The sequence below is a fragment of the Camelus dromedarius genome, chromosome 22 (genome assembly GCF_036321535.1).
Source record: "Camelus dromedarius isolate mCamDro1 chromosome 22, mCamDro1.pat, whole genome shotgun sequence".
NCBI classification, from domain to species: domain Eukaryota; kingdom Metazoa; phylum Chordata; class Mammalia; order Artiodactyla; family Camelidae; genus Camelus; species Camelus dromedarius.
The window spans coordinates 17490055-17504213 of record NC_087457.1 but is presented as its reverse complement, the minus strand read 5'-3'; the positions used below and the strand labels follow the sequence as shown (position 1 = coordinate 17504213).

The window sequence follows — 14159 nt, the reverse complement described above, 5'->3', positions numbered from 1 at the left end:
AACAAAAGTTTTTGCTCAGGGCCAGGCCAGGACACTGGCAGAATTAGGTCTTACTATTCTTTCACAAATGCTCTTTTAAAGATTAAATAAAGAGGAATTTAATTTTGAGAATGACTTATTTCTCCCATTTGGGTTAGACTGATTTCTTTTGTTATAGGCAAGCAAAATAATCAGCCACCCCTTTTCTCTTCTCTATGTCTTCTTTTATATTTGCTACCTCTAGGCAACAACTTCATCAAATCCACAACAAATCATAAATAAAATCCTCAAGAAGAGTGTTATCCCATAGAATCATTTTCTCTACGAAAAATCAAATACTGAGTATTTCTGAATACAGGCATCCCAGATAAAAGACATTCTGATTCTAATCAGATCAAATAAAGTAATCAGATTTATACCACTGTTTTGATAAAGACAAAAACCAACAAAAGCGTTTTTCTCCCAATTTTACACTTTGAGCAACCGTCTCTAGCTTTTACATACTATCAATAGTTTTCTTAGGGATTTCTTTCCCTTCCCTTTTCTTTACTCCTAGTAATTCCTGGGAACAATGAATACTTTGAATAGAATAACACAGAAATAAGTATAATGGAGTAAAAAGAAAGTACAGACAACTCCTATTCAATCTTAGAAAAAAGTCAACAGCGCTAAAGAAGAAACTGTATATTCCATTTAAATAAGTATTTTCTTCATATTCACATTACAAACTAACTTCACTGCAGCAGCACTAATTCATTATGAGTAAGCTTTAATTTACTGGCAGACGCCATTGGCCTCAATAAGAGTAAGTAATTTCTGACAAGGGAAATTCCAAAGAAGGTAAAGTTTGGAAACAATTTACCAGAAAGCACCAACATGGGAAACTCCTTAAGGATGTTAAATTATCATTTTTTAGCCTACCGTTAAGCAAAATTTATTCCCGAAGGTGAATTTACCTTCCTTTTGACCCTTCTCTTTAAATAAGGAACAATACTTATAAACCATTTTAAGCTTAAATAAGTAAATACCCGGCGATCTTTACCAATGTTGCCGATTCTGCAAAGGATAATGAATTATTCATCACTAAAATAAAAGGAGTAAATTCTTTTAAGCTTTCAAAATATATGTTCAAGAGGATGCTGTCTTCTAACAACACCTCTCTCATGCTACAAACAGGAAATCATGCCATCCATTATGGAGATATTATTCTAAAGCTGAAACCAATGCTCTACTTTTTTTAAACCTTTGAACTTTTTCACAAAGTTTACACATACCACTCTGTTAAACACATTCTTTCTAAACCCAAATATTCTTCAAGATATTCCTGATAGTATTGGATCTTTTACTTTGGTTGTTTTAATTCATAAATAGATAGGATCCTTCAGGGTTCAAGCATGGGACCTTTAATTTTTCAGATAACAACTTTTTTCTTGGTGGTTATTACAAAAGTGACCTTAAAATGCCCCCCATGTGAATAAAAAAGAAAATTATGACTTTTTTGGTGGGGGGAGGGGTTGGGTAACTATTAAAGCAACTTTGTTTACATTTTCAGGAATAGTAATTATGCTAACTTCAGTTTTAAACATTTATTTTTACCATTTCATATTCTTCCAGCAGAGAATGGAGATGATTTAGTTGTACTTCTTACCTCACAGGCCCCAAGTTTTTACTCTTTCCCCAAATCATCATAGAATCTGCTGGTCCCAAAGATACTGGACAGACTCCGGGTCCCTCAACGATTTAAATAATCAGAACTAGTGTTATCCCTTTGCTTAGTCTTGGATTTGATCAGGTGCTAAATGAGTTATTCATTAATATCTTTCTCATCATAAAGATAAAAGCTCGGGTTAGTAAATCAAAAGATTTCAACAGCATCATAACCTTTTGTTGTGGTTCTAGTGCTGATTTGCTCTTATAATGGCAAGGTCTTTGGATAAAAATAATAGTAGCAGAATCAGTAAAAACTGACTAAAAGTGATAATCTGTTAAAGCTTTTAAATATGGGTGTTTTCCCTTAGAGAACACAGTTAATCTAAAATAATACTTGGTTAAATAATTTAACCTCCTGAACTGTATTACTTTAGGAAAAAGACTAATACTTTTTTGAGGGAAGGAAGAGGGGAAGATAGGAAGACAAAAGTGGTTAGGAATAGGAAAGGGAAGAAATACTCATACATTAAAAAATTGATAAATAAATAAATAAATATATATATATTTGCATTTTGAGTAAATTCCAATGGGATTCATTCAAAATTTCCTTGAGGTTCTCTTGGTGTCAAAAATAGTTCAAATTAAATACTATGTTAACTAGATCAAGTATTGAATCTAAGTAAAAGGGGAAAAAGTTCACTTACAATGGCAGATCTAAAATGGATATTACTGGGTACAGGAGAGTGTATATGATACATTATTAACTGTATATTTAAAAGGAATATATGTGTATTTACACATGTTTGTATATGCAGAGTAACTCTAGAAGGATGTACAAGAAACTGGTAACACTGGTTGCTACTTTTCACTGTCGACCCATCTGGTGCATTTAAATTTTGCACTACCTGCATGTTTTCCCTATTCAAAAATATTGATTAAAAACCCACCCCTTAAACAAATTTAAATTACTTAAAAATCAAGTCAAATTAAGAAAAAAAGATTACTTTTTACAGTATACAAGGAAATGTACTAACACAAACTTTTTTTTCTACATAAATTTGGGTATGACAGAGTAACTACGATTTAAAAACTCAGCTCTCACAAGACATGAATTTAGGAAAAACACACTTTCCCTGTGCCTCATTGTTACAGCATTGTGGACTACAGATTGTCTCGACAGCATGCTAACATCCTCACTCTCTTCCTCTGACTGGCTAACCATGAGCCACCATTTCTGTATGAAATTCAAGAACTCTTTAAGGAAACTTCAGAAAGATTTTAAGAATCTTATTTGGCAGTGATAAATATTACACTTGTATTATTCTGTTGGTACAGAACTAATTTTAACTTTTCTTTGTGGTTTACTTTAGACTTTATCCTGCCAGAGATGTTTGGTGTTTTGGTAAAAGATAGACTTCAAACTATGTGGTGACTAAGCAGAGCTCTTACATAAACCTTGGAATAAGATTTTATAAATAGTTCCAATGAAAGACGTTTGGAAATAAGCAGGAAAAAAAAATCTCACACTAATGAAAAAATTATTTTCAGAACACTGCTTCAAATTTCCAATTAAGTCCTATTTACTTAAATATTAAAATAAACCATAAAACAAAAATCTAAAAAAATGATAGTACATAGATCAACTCTCAATGGTAGCTGCTTATTAAAACTGAGTGTCTGAGGGTGCATTCCAATTTCATCCTCTTCAAATTGTGCAGCTCAGATAAATGTTTATTTTACTGAAAATATTTGCAAAATTACAATATAAATACATGATTATATTAAGATAGGATCACTATATATAATGTATTCTTATCCACAGATATAAAATGAATGCAGTAAATATAGTATACTCTCGATGAATTGTTAGTACACAGTGTTTCTTAGTAAAGTACATACAACCTATTATTAAGCAACAATTATCTAGTTCTCAAATGTACATCTTAGGAAGTTTTAGGATGGAAGTATACACTAAATCCCCTAATACCCTTTTTGGTTGGTGAAAGCTGGATTTCTGCAGATTTTGAAATAATATCATATTTATTTTAGCAATTGTTCTTAGGCTCTTGGCATTTCTTTAATTTGAATTTAATTTCTTTAGTCTAGATGTTTTCTTAATGATGCCACATCAGCCAACCATACTTTTAATTCTAGAACAGTATCATGTACTGTCTTTTCATTAGTAATTTAAACACACATCAATAATGAAACAGTATCATTAAAATTCTTTTGGTCTATACAAATTCCCAAAATTCATTTTCAGGGTATTATGGGGAATCTCAATTAGATATAATCTCAACTGTAATACTAATTTGGGCTAGAAATAGTTTTTTTTATTGATTCTAGCCCTTAAGAATACAAATATGAACTCTACTTCAAAATTCTTTGTTAAATGTATTGGGGTTTGTTTCGGAAGCATCGTCTACTCTTGGCCATTACACCGACTTAATGGAAACTTGTTACTACAGCAGTTCCAACACAAACATACGCATGCAAGAGATCACCCTACAGATTCTAACTACATAGTTATCGAAACACACCCCACCAGTCAAGTGGCATAAATGTACATCTTTTATATACAAAAGGTAAAGTGCATTATTAAATTAGTGAACTGACAGATTGTCTGCCTGGACCATATAGCTTTCAAATAGACAAATGTGAAATTCTCCCATTAGAACCAATTATTTCAAGAGGTTCCAACTAGCTTTTCCACCCTGTCATTTACTTTTTGGCCATGCTCTTTAGTGCAAATAAGCTTGTGTTTGACTCAAGTTTAAGGGACATGGCAGTTTGGGGCTTTAACAAGGAAAATTATAAAATGTGGCAGAAGTTTAATACTTTTATAATACATTGCATCTTTTGCATATAAGCAACAGATTAGTGCTGCTTTCAATTGGTAGGAGCACAATGCCAACCATTATGAGGAACCCGTTTCCAAATTTCATACTATTAGCTTATATTATTACAGTTTTGAGTCTGTACCACATTATACTTGGATTATTATGTGCAAAAGTCATCAGTGTTTTAGAATTATACAGTGAACTAGTAATTCTGGTTACTAATTTTAATGCTCACTTTTTGATTTCTAACACATCCAGTTGCCTTAAGAGTTTTATGTCTTCAAGGCAGAGATCCTATTATTTTGAAGAATACCATGTACACTTGCAGCTCCATTTATGTTACAAATGACAATAAATAAAATGTATATTGCACAGAGAAGAATAGTAGCTTATTTTTATAAGATACATGGCAGTAAGCATCCTAACACCAGTGTTTTGGACTGGATCTCATTTGATTATGGCTAATGAATGATTGGAAATTTTAAGTATCAAAAAATCATAGCATCATTTCATTTTCCAATGAGCATTAATTTTGAAAAAAGTGAGACAAAAGGACTGGCAGAAGGCTTAATGATTCTAAAGTATATTCAATTGCCAGCATATATGCATTTATCTAATCCGTAGCTTTGAGATGGTAAAAACTTTGAAGTGTACATGTAGAAAATTTGGCTGCTTAACTAATTCTTTACTTAAATTATTAATGCAAAATTAAACTAATAATATTCATATACAATGAGTTAAAGATATTTAAGTCTGACATAGTAGTGTGTATGTATATATATAACACACGTATACACACACACACATATATGTATATATAGACACACACACGCAAATCTTACCTACCAGACTAAAAAGCAAAAAGGAAATTATTTAGACTTAACAGATATAAATATTTTAGAAGGGAAGGTTTTAAGAGAGTATACAGTCACAGCAATGCAATAGTGATAGGAACACTCGAATATTGGAATAGTCACAGCTCCAGTTTGCCACAATCTGACAGGTTAACTATTATTAATAGGCACTAAGATGGGCAGCAGTACAATCAGTAGTACAGGAATTCAGGTGCACACCACTCCTTCGCAGACCCCAGACCGACTTTTTATCAAGCCTACGATAGTTTACATTTAGGACTGTTTCAAGATCCTTGCTACTTTTAGAGTCTCAACACCCACCATGTGCTATTAACTCTAGTACTAACATTATCTTCTAATCTTCCAAAGTGATCCAGATGGTCCACAATTATAATGAACTAGTGAGATTCCTTCATACTACTTGAGGAAACTGGAAGTACAATCTACAAGCCGACACCAGCATATATGTCTGGGCAACTGATTGCTTGTCTTTTTAAGTAACATAAATCAGTGAAATTAATTTTCTTAATTCATATTAGAAAGGTCTCCTAGGGACCTTACTTAAATGTATTTGGGGACAAACTTCTGGAAGAAAAAAGTTATAGTGATTATGAATTCCTCATCGCATTTAAAAGAAGAGCTACATTCTGATCTCAATCCATGCAGCCAGCTCTCATCAAGGAGAGCTATATTTGAGGGCTGAAATCAGGGTCTGGCTCTTAAAACATGATTGTATGGACTTATTGTGTGGGAGCTGAGTAAAGCCAAGATAAAAGACAGTAATTTCATTCAGAATAAAATGCAGCTCAACAGATAAAATTTCAGGCAGTTCATACAGGGTGGGTTGGTACACATATACATTATATCCACTTGTTTAAAAAATTGCTTAGGTGTTGAAAAATTGCTGTGGCACTTCCCGGAAAGTAATTTTTAATACGAGTAAATGGGTGAGTCTTGCGTAAAGTAAACCTTTTTAAGTATCATTAAGAGCACCTTGGAAAATGCCTGAATTTTCCTTTCAGATATGTTTATAACCAATCTTCACAGAATATTTTTTCCAGACTGAAATTTTATACTTATTCTAAATGCTTTTTAGAAAAAAAGCTTTTTCCCCCTGGAATTAAAACATCTGTAAAAGTCAGGTTTATACTGGAAGTGTTGACATGCTTTGAAGGGTAGCAACTGCAAAATTGCTACTAAATATATTATTCCAGATGTGTTTTTATATAGATAACTGGTGCACCAACCCCTCTGAAACAGTGTTAAAGCAGCAGCATAAAATATAACACCTTGAGTCCATGATATATTTTGGGAAAGAACCTCTCACAGCCTTCAAATTAGCAGGAAAAGCTAAAACATCAAGATTTCCACAGCAAAGCCATAGGATGAAGCCTCCCACGCAACAGTGACATAAAAGTAATTCCTGAAACTTTGGATAGGCAATAACAATATATGGTACAATAATCAGAGGTGAAGATGGGACTGTTAACTAGCTTAGAATAACCAATTAAAACTCTCCCATGGTGTTGACATGGCAACTACAAACTGTAGGGTTACCACAAAATTTGAAATTAGAGAATACTACAGTAACACTAAGATTGGATTCTTTAATGGTACTGTTTAATAGTCAGTGACCCAACGGACAATTAATATATTTCTAACTTGTACTTTTATAAATATATATATATATATATATATATACTATACTTGAAGTCAATTTCTGTTTCTGTGGTAACTGTCCTACAGGTAAGCCTAGCAGCTTTTAATGAAGTAGGAACGGAATACTTTTTGGGGGGAGCTTGTTAAATAGAAATGCACACTTCCAAATTAAGTATATGTATCTTTTTTCAGGCTTATGTCATAGGCAATGTAAATCTTAGTTATGGTATTTAGAAGGTCAGAATGTCACACTTTGTGCTGATTTGCATACTTCAATAGTCTGGAGCAGCTGAAGCAGCTAAACTATTTAGCTTTGGGAAGGCTGGAATTCCCATAAGAATGATTGTGTTCTATGGATAACATAACATGAGAATCAGACTCCTTGAAGTATAAACTACTAGAGGTATTACTAATAACAAAGGGCCAAAAAAGAGGAAAAACTTCTTCAAATGGTTATGGATCAGTACTTTTAGCCAATTTTATGATTTTTAACTTTTGCCTGATGGAGTTCAATTTCATCCTAGTCGAGGCATTCTTGTTCTTCACCACTGGCCCTTCTGCCATCCATTCTCTTTTCTTTATGGCTGTTGCAAATTTTCCTCATCTCTTCTTCATACTTGATAAAATTCTCCCCAAACCTTGTCCAAGCTTTGAATGGAACAGTAATAGTATTACGGTAAGGTGGCCTCACCTCACTTACCTTCAGGAAAATTCCATATTTATTAGAGCCCACATCAAAGTAGAACCTTTTATTGTCCACTCTGAAAGAAGTCCCCTCTGGGAGTTCAACCGGGTCATCGTCTCCAGCTCTTCGTTCCTCGATGTCCCCTTCACCATAGTCTTCAATGAGCTGAACCAAGGCATCCCGAAACTCAATCATCCCCTGTGCTGGGAGGACAATAGTCTGTTCCTGGCCCAAAGTGTGGCCAAAGTAACCTATCATGCCAGTCCCCCGTATCATGGTTTGTCTAATCCTTAGGAAGCGACCCCGCTGATTTTCCTTTAGGTCTAGATAATATTTCCTATTGTCTCTTTCTATGTAGTCTGTTTTGAGGACACTGTGAGGGTGCTCCTCGGACCCCACGGAGACTGGTGGGGAGGGTGCGGAGTGCTTCTGTCTCCTCCTGGAGCTTTGCTCTTTGCCGTGGCCATGCTCTAGTCGGTGGCCTTTCAGGCCCAGGTGGGCATAGTGCTCGATGAAGTCCCCCAGACAGTCCTTCAGCTCCGCTGCCACAGACAGGGAGAGGGTCAGTTTACTCTTTCTGATATTGTCTTGCCGGCCTCTCCCTATCCAGACTTCGGCTATCTTTAGGAACCGGCCCCGGGAGCTCTGTTTCACGTCTAGGTAAAACCTCTTTTTCTGGATGTCCACTCGTTTGGAGGCCAGCTCCTGGATTTCGGCTGCGCCTCCAGCCTGATTAGGGGTGGCTGAAGCCGCGTAGTGGGGGTAGTGGGAGTGCTGGGCCTGGGGATAGAGTCTACTCTTGCTTAGGCCAGGGCCCCCTACATTCTTGCCGCCACGGCCACGGCCGCCGCCGCCGCCTCCCCTTCGCCTGGCTCTTTCCATCTTCAGCTGCAAGTGACAAACAGACACACGGGGTGGGGTGGGGGAGGGGTGTTGAGAACAATCGCAGACGCCCCTCGGCCTGCGCTGCCCCCGCCTCCGCCCGGGACCCCCACACCGGGCCGCGCTTTGCAAGGTGCCGGACGCCGCAACGCCGGGCTCCTGCATCTGCCGGACGGTCGGTGGCTGGCGGCGTCTCCCGGCTCCGCACCGGACACAGAGCATCCCTCTGCCGCCCCTGGCCTCCCGCTCCCGCTCGCCGCCGGGTCGCCCACCTCGGGCTCGGCAGCCCCCAGGTCCCCAGCAAGTAGACACTCACATCAGCACTGCCATCACTGCCGCCGCCGATGCCCTTCACGACCGCCGCCGCCTCCAGCTCTTGGCCCCTCGATTGCAGCCGCCGCAGCCGCCGCCCCCCGCCTGCTCCCCCGCCGCCGCCGCCGCCGCCGCCGCCGCTCGCACCGCCCCCCGCCGGAGCAGCCGGGCAGGGGCATCGCCTGCGGTGCCCACTGCCGCCGCCCCTCCTGCGGCCGCCGCGGGGGCCGCCGCCTCTCCTCGGGCACCCGCCCGACACCCGCCGGGGAGGGGAGGGGGGGCGGGGAGGGTGGCGACGGGGGGCGGGCAGTGGACCCCGCCTCCTCCAGCACAGCCCGCTGAAGGGAAGACGGGGTCTCACGCTCCCCCTCGGGGCGCGCCTTGACCAAAGCCCAACGCTTGGAATGGAGCGTGAGTGCGAGGTGACAGGACAGGTGTGACGACGTGACTAGGACCGGGGTGGCGAAAGCGTTCTGACTTCTCCAGATTCCGCCGGGACGCAGGACTCTGGCGGCCCACCGGCACCCGTACAGACTACATTTCCCGGAGTGCTCAGCGGCGGCGAGGGTTTCCCCGCGCATGCGCGCCGAGGAGCCAGCTGGGACTTGGGACGGCTGGCTGCAGCGCGGCGCCGGGTGAGCGGAGGTCGGGCATGTTCCGAGAATGATGTGTACTCTGAGCGCCGTGACGCCCCGGCGTGCACTCTGCAGCGCGGGAATGAAGTCTGTTGAACTGGTGTCTGTCCTGGATGCCTGGGTTCCAGACCCTGCTGCTGGGGCGTTCCACAAGTCATCCAGCTGAAGGAGAAGTTCCGTTGAACTGGCTCTTCTCAGGGTAAGGTGTCCTCCCTATTCCTGCTTCCAGCTCCAGACCCTGGGGTATCATTTCTAGCCTTCTCCGACACTGGAGGTGTTCATTCCGGCAAAGCAGGCGTCTGGGCTGCGTGGGGAGGTTCCTTAGACGGACATTCTCGTTCCCCTTTCCACTTCACCCAGGTGGACTCCATCAGGGGCCCCAGAAAGCACCCAGGAAAAGTACCCAGATCGCCCAGGCCTTCTCACAGCTGCTGTCAATCCAAAGTGTGCTTACTCGCCCCTCCAGCTTTAGCTTGTGCGGCTGATTGGTTGCCTGTCGCGTGCCTTTTAGGATTCTGTCCTTCCGATACAGTCATTACTGCTATAGAATGTGAGACACTCCATGTTTACACAACAGGGTAGAGGGAAATAACTCATTATGTTTAATGTAACAAGTTATGTAGGTTTTTTTTTGAGTTCAAAGTTTTTTTAGTTCAATTCTTAATGGTTTCTTTTTTCTTTTTTCCTGGCTGAATTTGAGTTGTTTTCTGGATATGTTTGAGTATGTAAAAATTCTCCGTAAGGAAAAGGATATCAAAATCCTTAGGATGCTAATTTAGTAGTCTTTAAGCCAGAGTACTTCGGCTTTGTATAGTTTGGTTTGTTAATTTTGGGGGAGTTGCAGGCCGATATGGAGGGCAGTGCAGATTTTGATGTCATTGAAGAGTGGTCTCCCTTTGTTAATTCAACAAGTATTTATTGAGCACTGCCCTAGGCATTGGGGATACCATCAATGAACAAAGCAAACACAAATCTCTCTGCTTTTGGAGTTTACATTTTGTTGAGAGATAGGCAATGTCCAGTGGCTGGTGTTTCAGAAAGTGAAACTCCTGTGGAGAATAGTAAAGGAAAGAGAAATGAAGAGCGTGGGTGGGGGTAGCTGCAATTTTACAGTAAGTGGTCAGGGGAGGCCTGACTGAGAAGGTAATTTATGAATAAAGAGCTGAAGGAAATGAGAGAGCTAGTCCTGTGGTTATCATGGGGGAAGAGACACTGCAAAATCCCTGAGGGAGCCTGCTTGGTGTGTTGGAAGAGCAGCCTGGGAAGCCAGTAAGTTAGAGCAGCGTGAGATAGAGAAGAATTGTAGGAGATAAAGTCGAACAGCAAAGAGCAGAGGGACAGTGATGCAGGACTTTGTAGGCTGTTTTGAGAATTTTAGTTTTCATTCTGAGGGAGAAGGGAACCTCCTGGAGAGTTTTGTCAGGGAAACACCATGATCTGAATGATCTTCAAAAAAAAAAATCGTAAAATATGTATAACAATATGCCAGTTTAACCATTTTTAAGTGTACGATTCAGTGACGTTAATTACACTTCCTTCACATCTAGCAGGAGCAAAAACACCCCTGCCCATACCATGGAAGGAGAATCCTGATCTTTGTTACAGTTGACTTACTTTGGACCTAGTAATTATGAGCAGATTTGGAGACCCAGAGAACTGAGACCTGGGTTATTGTTCCTTTCCCTGAATCAATTGTGTGGTGGAGGAATGGGATTTCTATGTTGGCCTTAAAACAACTGGATTTCATTCCTGGAATTGGATTTGAGTGGGAGGTCAGTCCCATTCAAAAAGCTTTGCTGTTAAACATTGTGGGTGGGGTGAGGAGAGTTCAGTGGGTTTGTTACCCTTGTCTTTCCTAATAGTGTTAAGGTGATCAGCCTCTTTTTTTCCTCCTCTCATTCTTGGTTTTACTAAAATCATAAGACTATGTTTATCCTCAGCATCCCAAGTTGGAAAAATATAAATCACGATTGATCTCATTATTTACAGAGGCCCTTTATATTACTCTCAAATTGCAAGAAAGAGGTAGATGGGAGTTGGGAGGGAGGGAGGAGAGGGAGAGAAATAGACATGCTTGTTGGGAAACAAACTATACACTATTAAAGCTCTCCCTGTACATATTTGATCTCAGTTCCATTCTGTTCCCTGTAGACGCCCCTATTACCTGGTATGTATCCTCCTGCATTGTTCTTTGCATTTATATACATAAGCACAGAATATCATTTTATATTTTCAAATTTAAATGATAACTACTCCTGATACTTAGTTTTTCCTATTTTACTTGACACCTATGTTACAGAACTTGTCATCTTGATACATATAGTTCTATTTTGTTCTTTTACTGACTGCTTATTATGCCATATTATGGATATGTCCTTGTTTATTTAACTGTTAATATACCCTCCCTGTTGCTTGTAGTATGTTTTATTACAGTCTGCTAGAATGAACATCCTTTGCGTACATTTTGTTCACCTGTGTGGGTATTGAATGGTATGGAAATTTAAGTATTTGCTGAGTTCTACAAAATTTGAAAATGATGAGGCCGGTTTCTTGTCCCTTGCAAATATTGTATATGATTAATCTTTTGAATTTTTGCTGCTAATGGTATATCAAAGTTTTAGATAGCTTTGTTGGTTTCATTTATTAAATACTTTGTTCTTTCTTAAAGATTAGAAATGCCTCCTTATCATATGTCAGATTTCTCTATTTATGGTATATTTTGTTCCATTGATTTATATCTATTTTTATACCAATTCCACACTATTTTAATTACTGTTGTGTACTGCTTCATACTTAATAGAGTTTCCCCTTATTGGTCTTATTTTCAAAAAAAAATTTACTGCTTGTGACCAATTTTTCTTTTTAGTGAACTTTAATAAAACTTGTGTGTTCAGTGAAAAATCCTGCTGACATTTTTTCTTGGTATTGCTTCTTGAGTGTATTGATTTAATTAATATTTACAACTTTGAGACTAACTGTCCTGTCAGTATGTCTTTTCTAGCCCTTTTTGGATGGCTTAGTAAACTTGTCTGGTTGTCTTTAAAATGAGTCTCATGTTTTATGTTAGTTTATTCCTTAGTAGATGGTCATTTTTGCTGTTACTAAGTTTAGATATAAATTATATTTTTAAATTGATTCTTGCTTATATTTAGAGAAGTCCTTTATTTGGATATGTTCATCTTGAATCTAGTCATCTCAGGAGTATTATTTTAGGAGACTTTAGCTTTTTGATAAGAGTTAAGCTTACCTTTCTGAAAGCTGTTTAGTAATAGCAGTCTGCCTCTTTTTTTCAAAGCCATTATCATCATCATCACCTTTTCTTTTTTTTAACATTTTTTATTGATTTATAATCATTTTACAATGTTGTGTCAAATTCCAGTGTTCAGCACAATTTTTCAGTTATATCATCACCGTTTTTATTGTTATCACCAGCCTCGTCATTGTTCTGAGTCTTGCGGTACTGCCCTCGAGGATTGTACAGGTTTATCAGCATGTATCCTCCCTCACCTGCAGAGCAGTTAGCCTCTTTTAAAGGTGATTTCCTTCCTTCCTTCCTTTATAAAATGCCGAATACATGGGAGGATTAAGAAAAAGGATGGTTTTTGAATAATTTCTTGAGAAATAAGTGATTAAAATAATTTCACATTCTCCTCAAAATAACTTTCCCTCCTGAGCCTACTTCAAGCCTTTGCTTCTTTCTGACTCCAGTGTTCTCTGCATTTTATGATCTTCCACCTTTAGTCTGATTGGCTGACTCTTCAGGGGAGGGCAGAGATGCACCCTCTCTTTAGGTCTCTCTGAGACCAAGATATGGGATCTTCCTAGTCTATGGTAGGAACAATAGAAGCCATTGGAAAAAATATTTTTGTTGTTTTTTTTACTTTGTTGCTGCTCCTGGGAATTTTGATGTAGTATGAGACCACCTACTGGCACCTGATCTACCTTTTGCTGTTCATTCCTGAAACGAAGGTGCTGGAGTATGTTGGTGGAGAGTTGGACTGGAAGATAACTTTTGCCTTCTAGGAGGTGTACAATCATCAAGTTGCTGATTTTTCCTTTTACTCATTTTACATAAGCTTGCCCTGTCCGAAGAGGCTGTATTTGAAGTTCTTATGAAAGATTTGATTGGGTAAACTTACAGTTGCTTTCAGATTGTGTATTAATTTAACAAATTTTTTCACTCTATCTCTATTTTTATCTTTCACTCTTCCACACTTAAATTGATCTTATTGTAAAACATATGCATTTTTCTTTCTACCTGGCAATGCTGAACTTTAGCCCAATGCAGTTTTACATCCTAAAGTTAAATATCACTCGTTTAGTTAAGTTATAATTATGTGTTAAATTGCTATTTAATGTTATTTTAATTCTTACTTTGATTTCAAAAGGGATTTGAAACTCTCTTCATGTGAAATTATGAAACTTTTGGTATTGTATATTTGTGTGGCTAATTTGTTTATCCTTCTAATTTATTTTTATTTAGGATTGGAGTTAAAGAAACCAAATGATTGACCACCTACTTTCATTTTCAGTTATTTATTTGTATATTAATTAGAATGCAGGCATAGAAAACTTGATTCAAACAGGCTTAAAAATAAAGGAATTTATTATTAAAATGAAACTTGAAGGCTAAGGTAGGGCTGACTTGAAAACTGATTTAGTC

General features: G+C 38.6%; 2 protein-coding genes across 6 annotated transcripts in view; one reads left to right on the top strand and one right to left on the bottom strand.

The window, feature by feature from the left end:
* The window catches only part of PURG (purine rich element binding protein G), a 33605-nt gene extending 24668 nt beyond the window's left edge, over positions 1-8937 (bottom strand). Inside the window, 2 exon segments of the mRNA XM_031440166.2 lie at positions 7683-8555; positions 8866-8937. Of these exon segments, the coding sequence (XP_031296026.1) occupies positions 7683-8549 (867 nt within the window). The 5' untranslated portion in view covers positions 8550-8555; positions 8866-8937.
* A 516-nt stretch (positions 8938-9453) lies between these two features.
* Positions 9454-14159, top strand: part of WRN (WRN RecQ like helicase) — an 89586-nt gene continuing 84880 nt past the window's right edge. For 4 of the 5 annotated variants that reach the window (XM_031440164.2, XM_064477483.1, XM_010987990.3 and 1 more), the window contains exon 1: positions 9456-9695. In XM_031440164.2, the coding sequence (XP_031296024.1) occupies positions 9610-9695 (86 nt within the window). In that variant the 5' untranslated portion in view covers positions 9456-9609. Of the gene's footprint in view, positions 9696-14159 lie in introns of all 5 variants that reach the window. The other variant, XM_064477485.1, reaches the window with a different exon arrangement.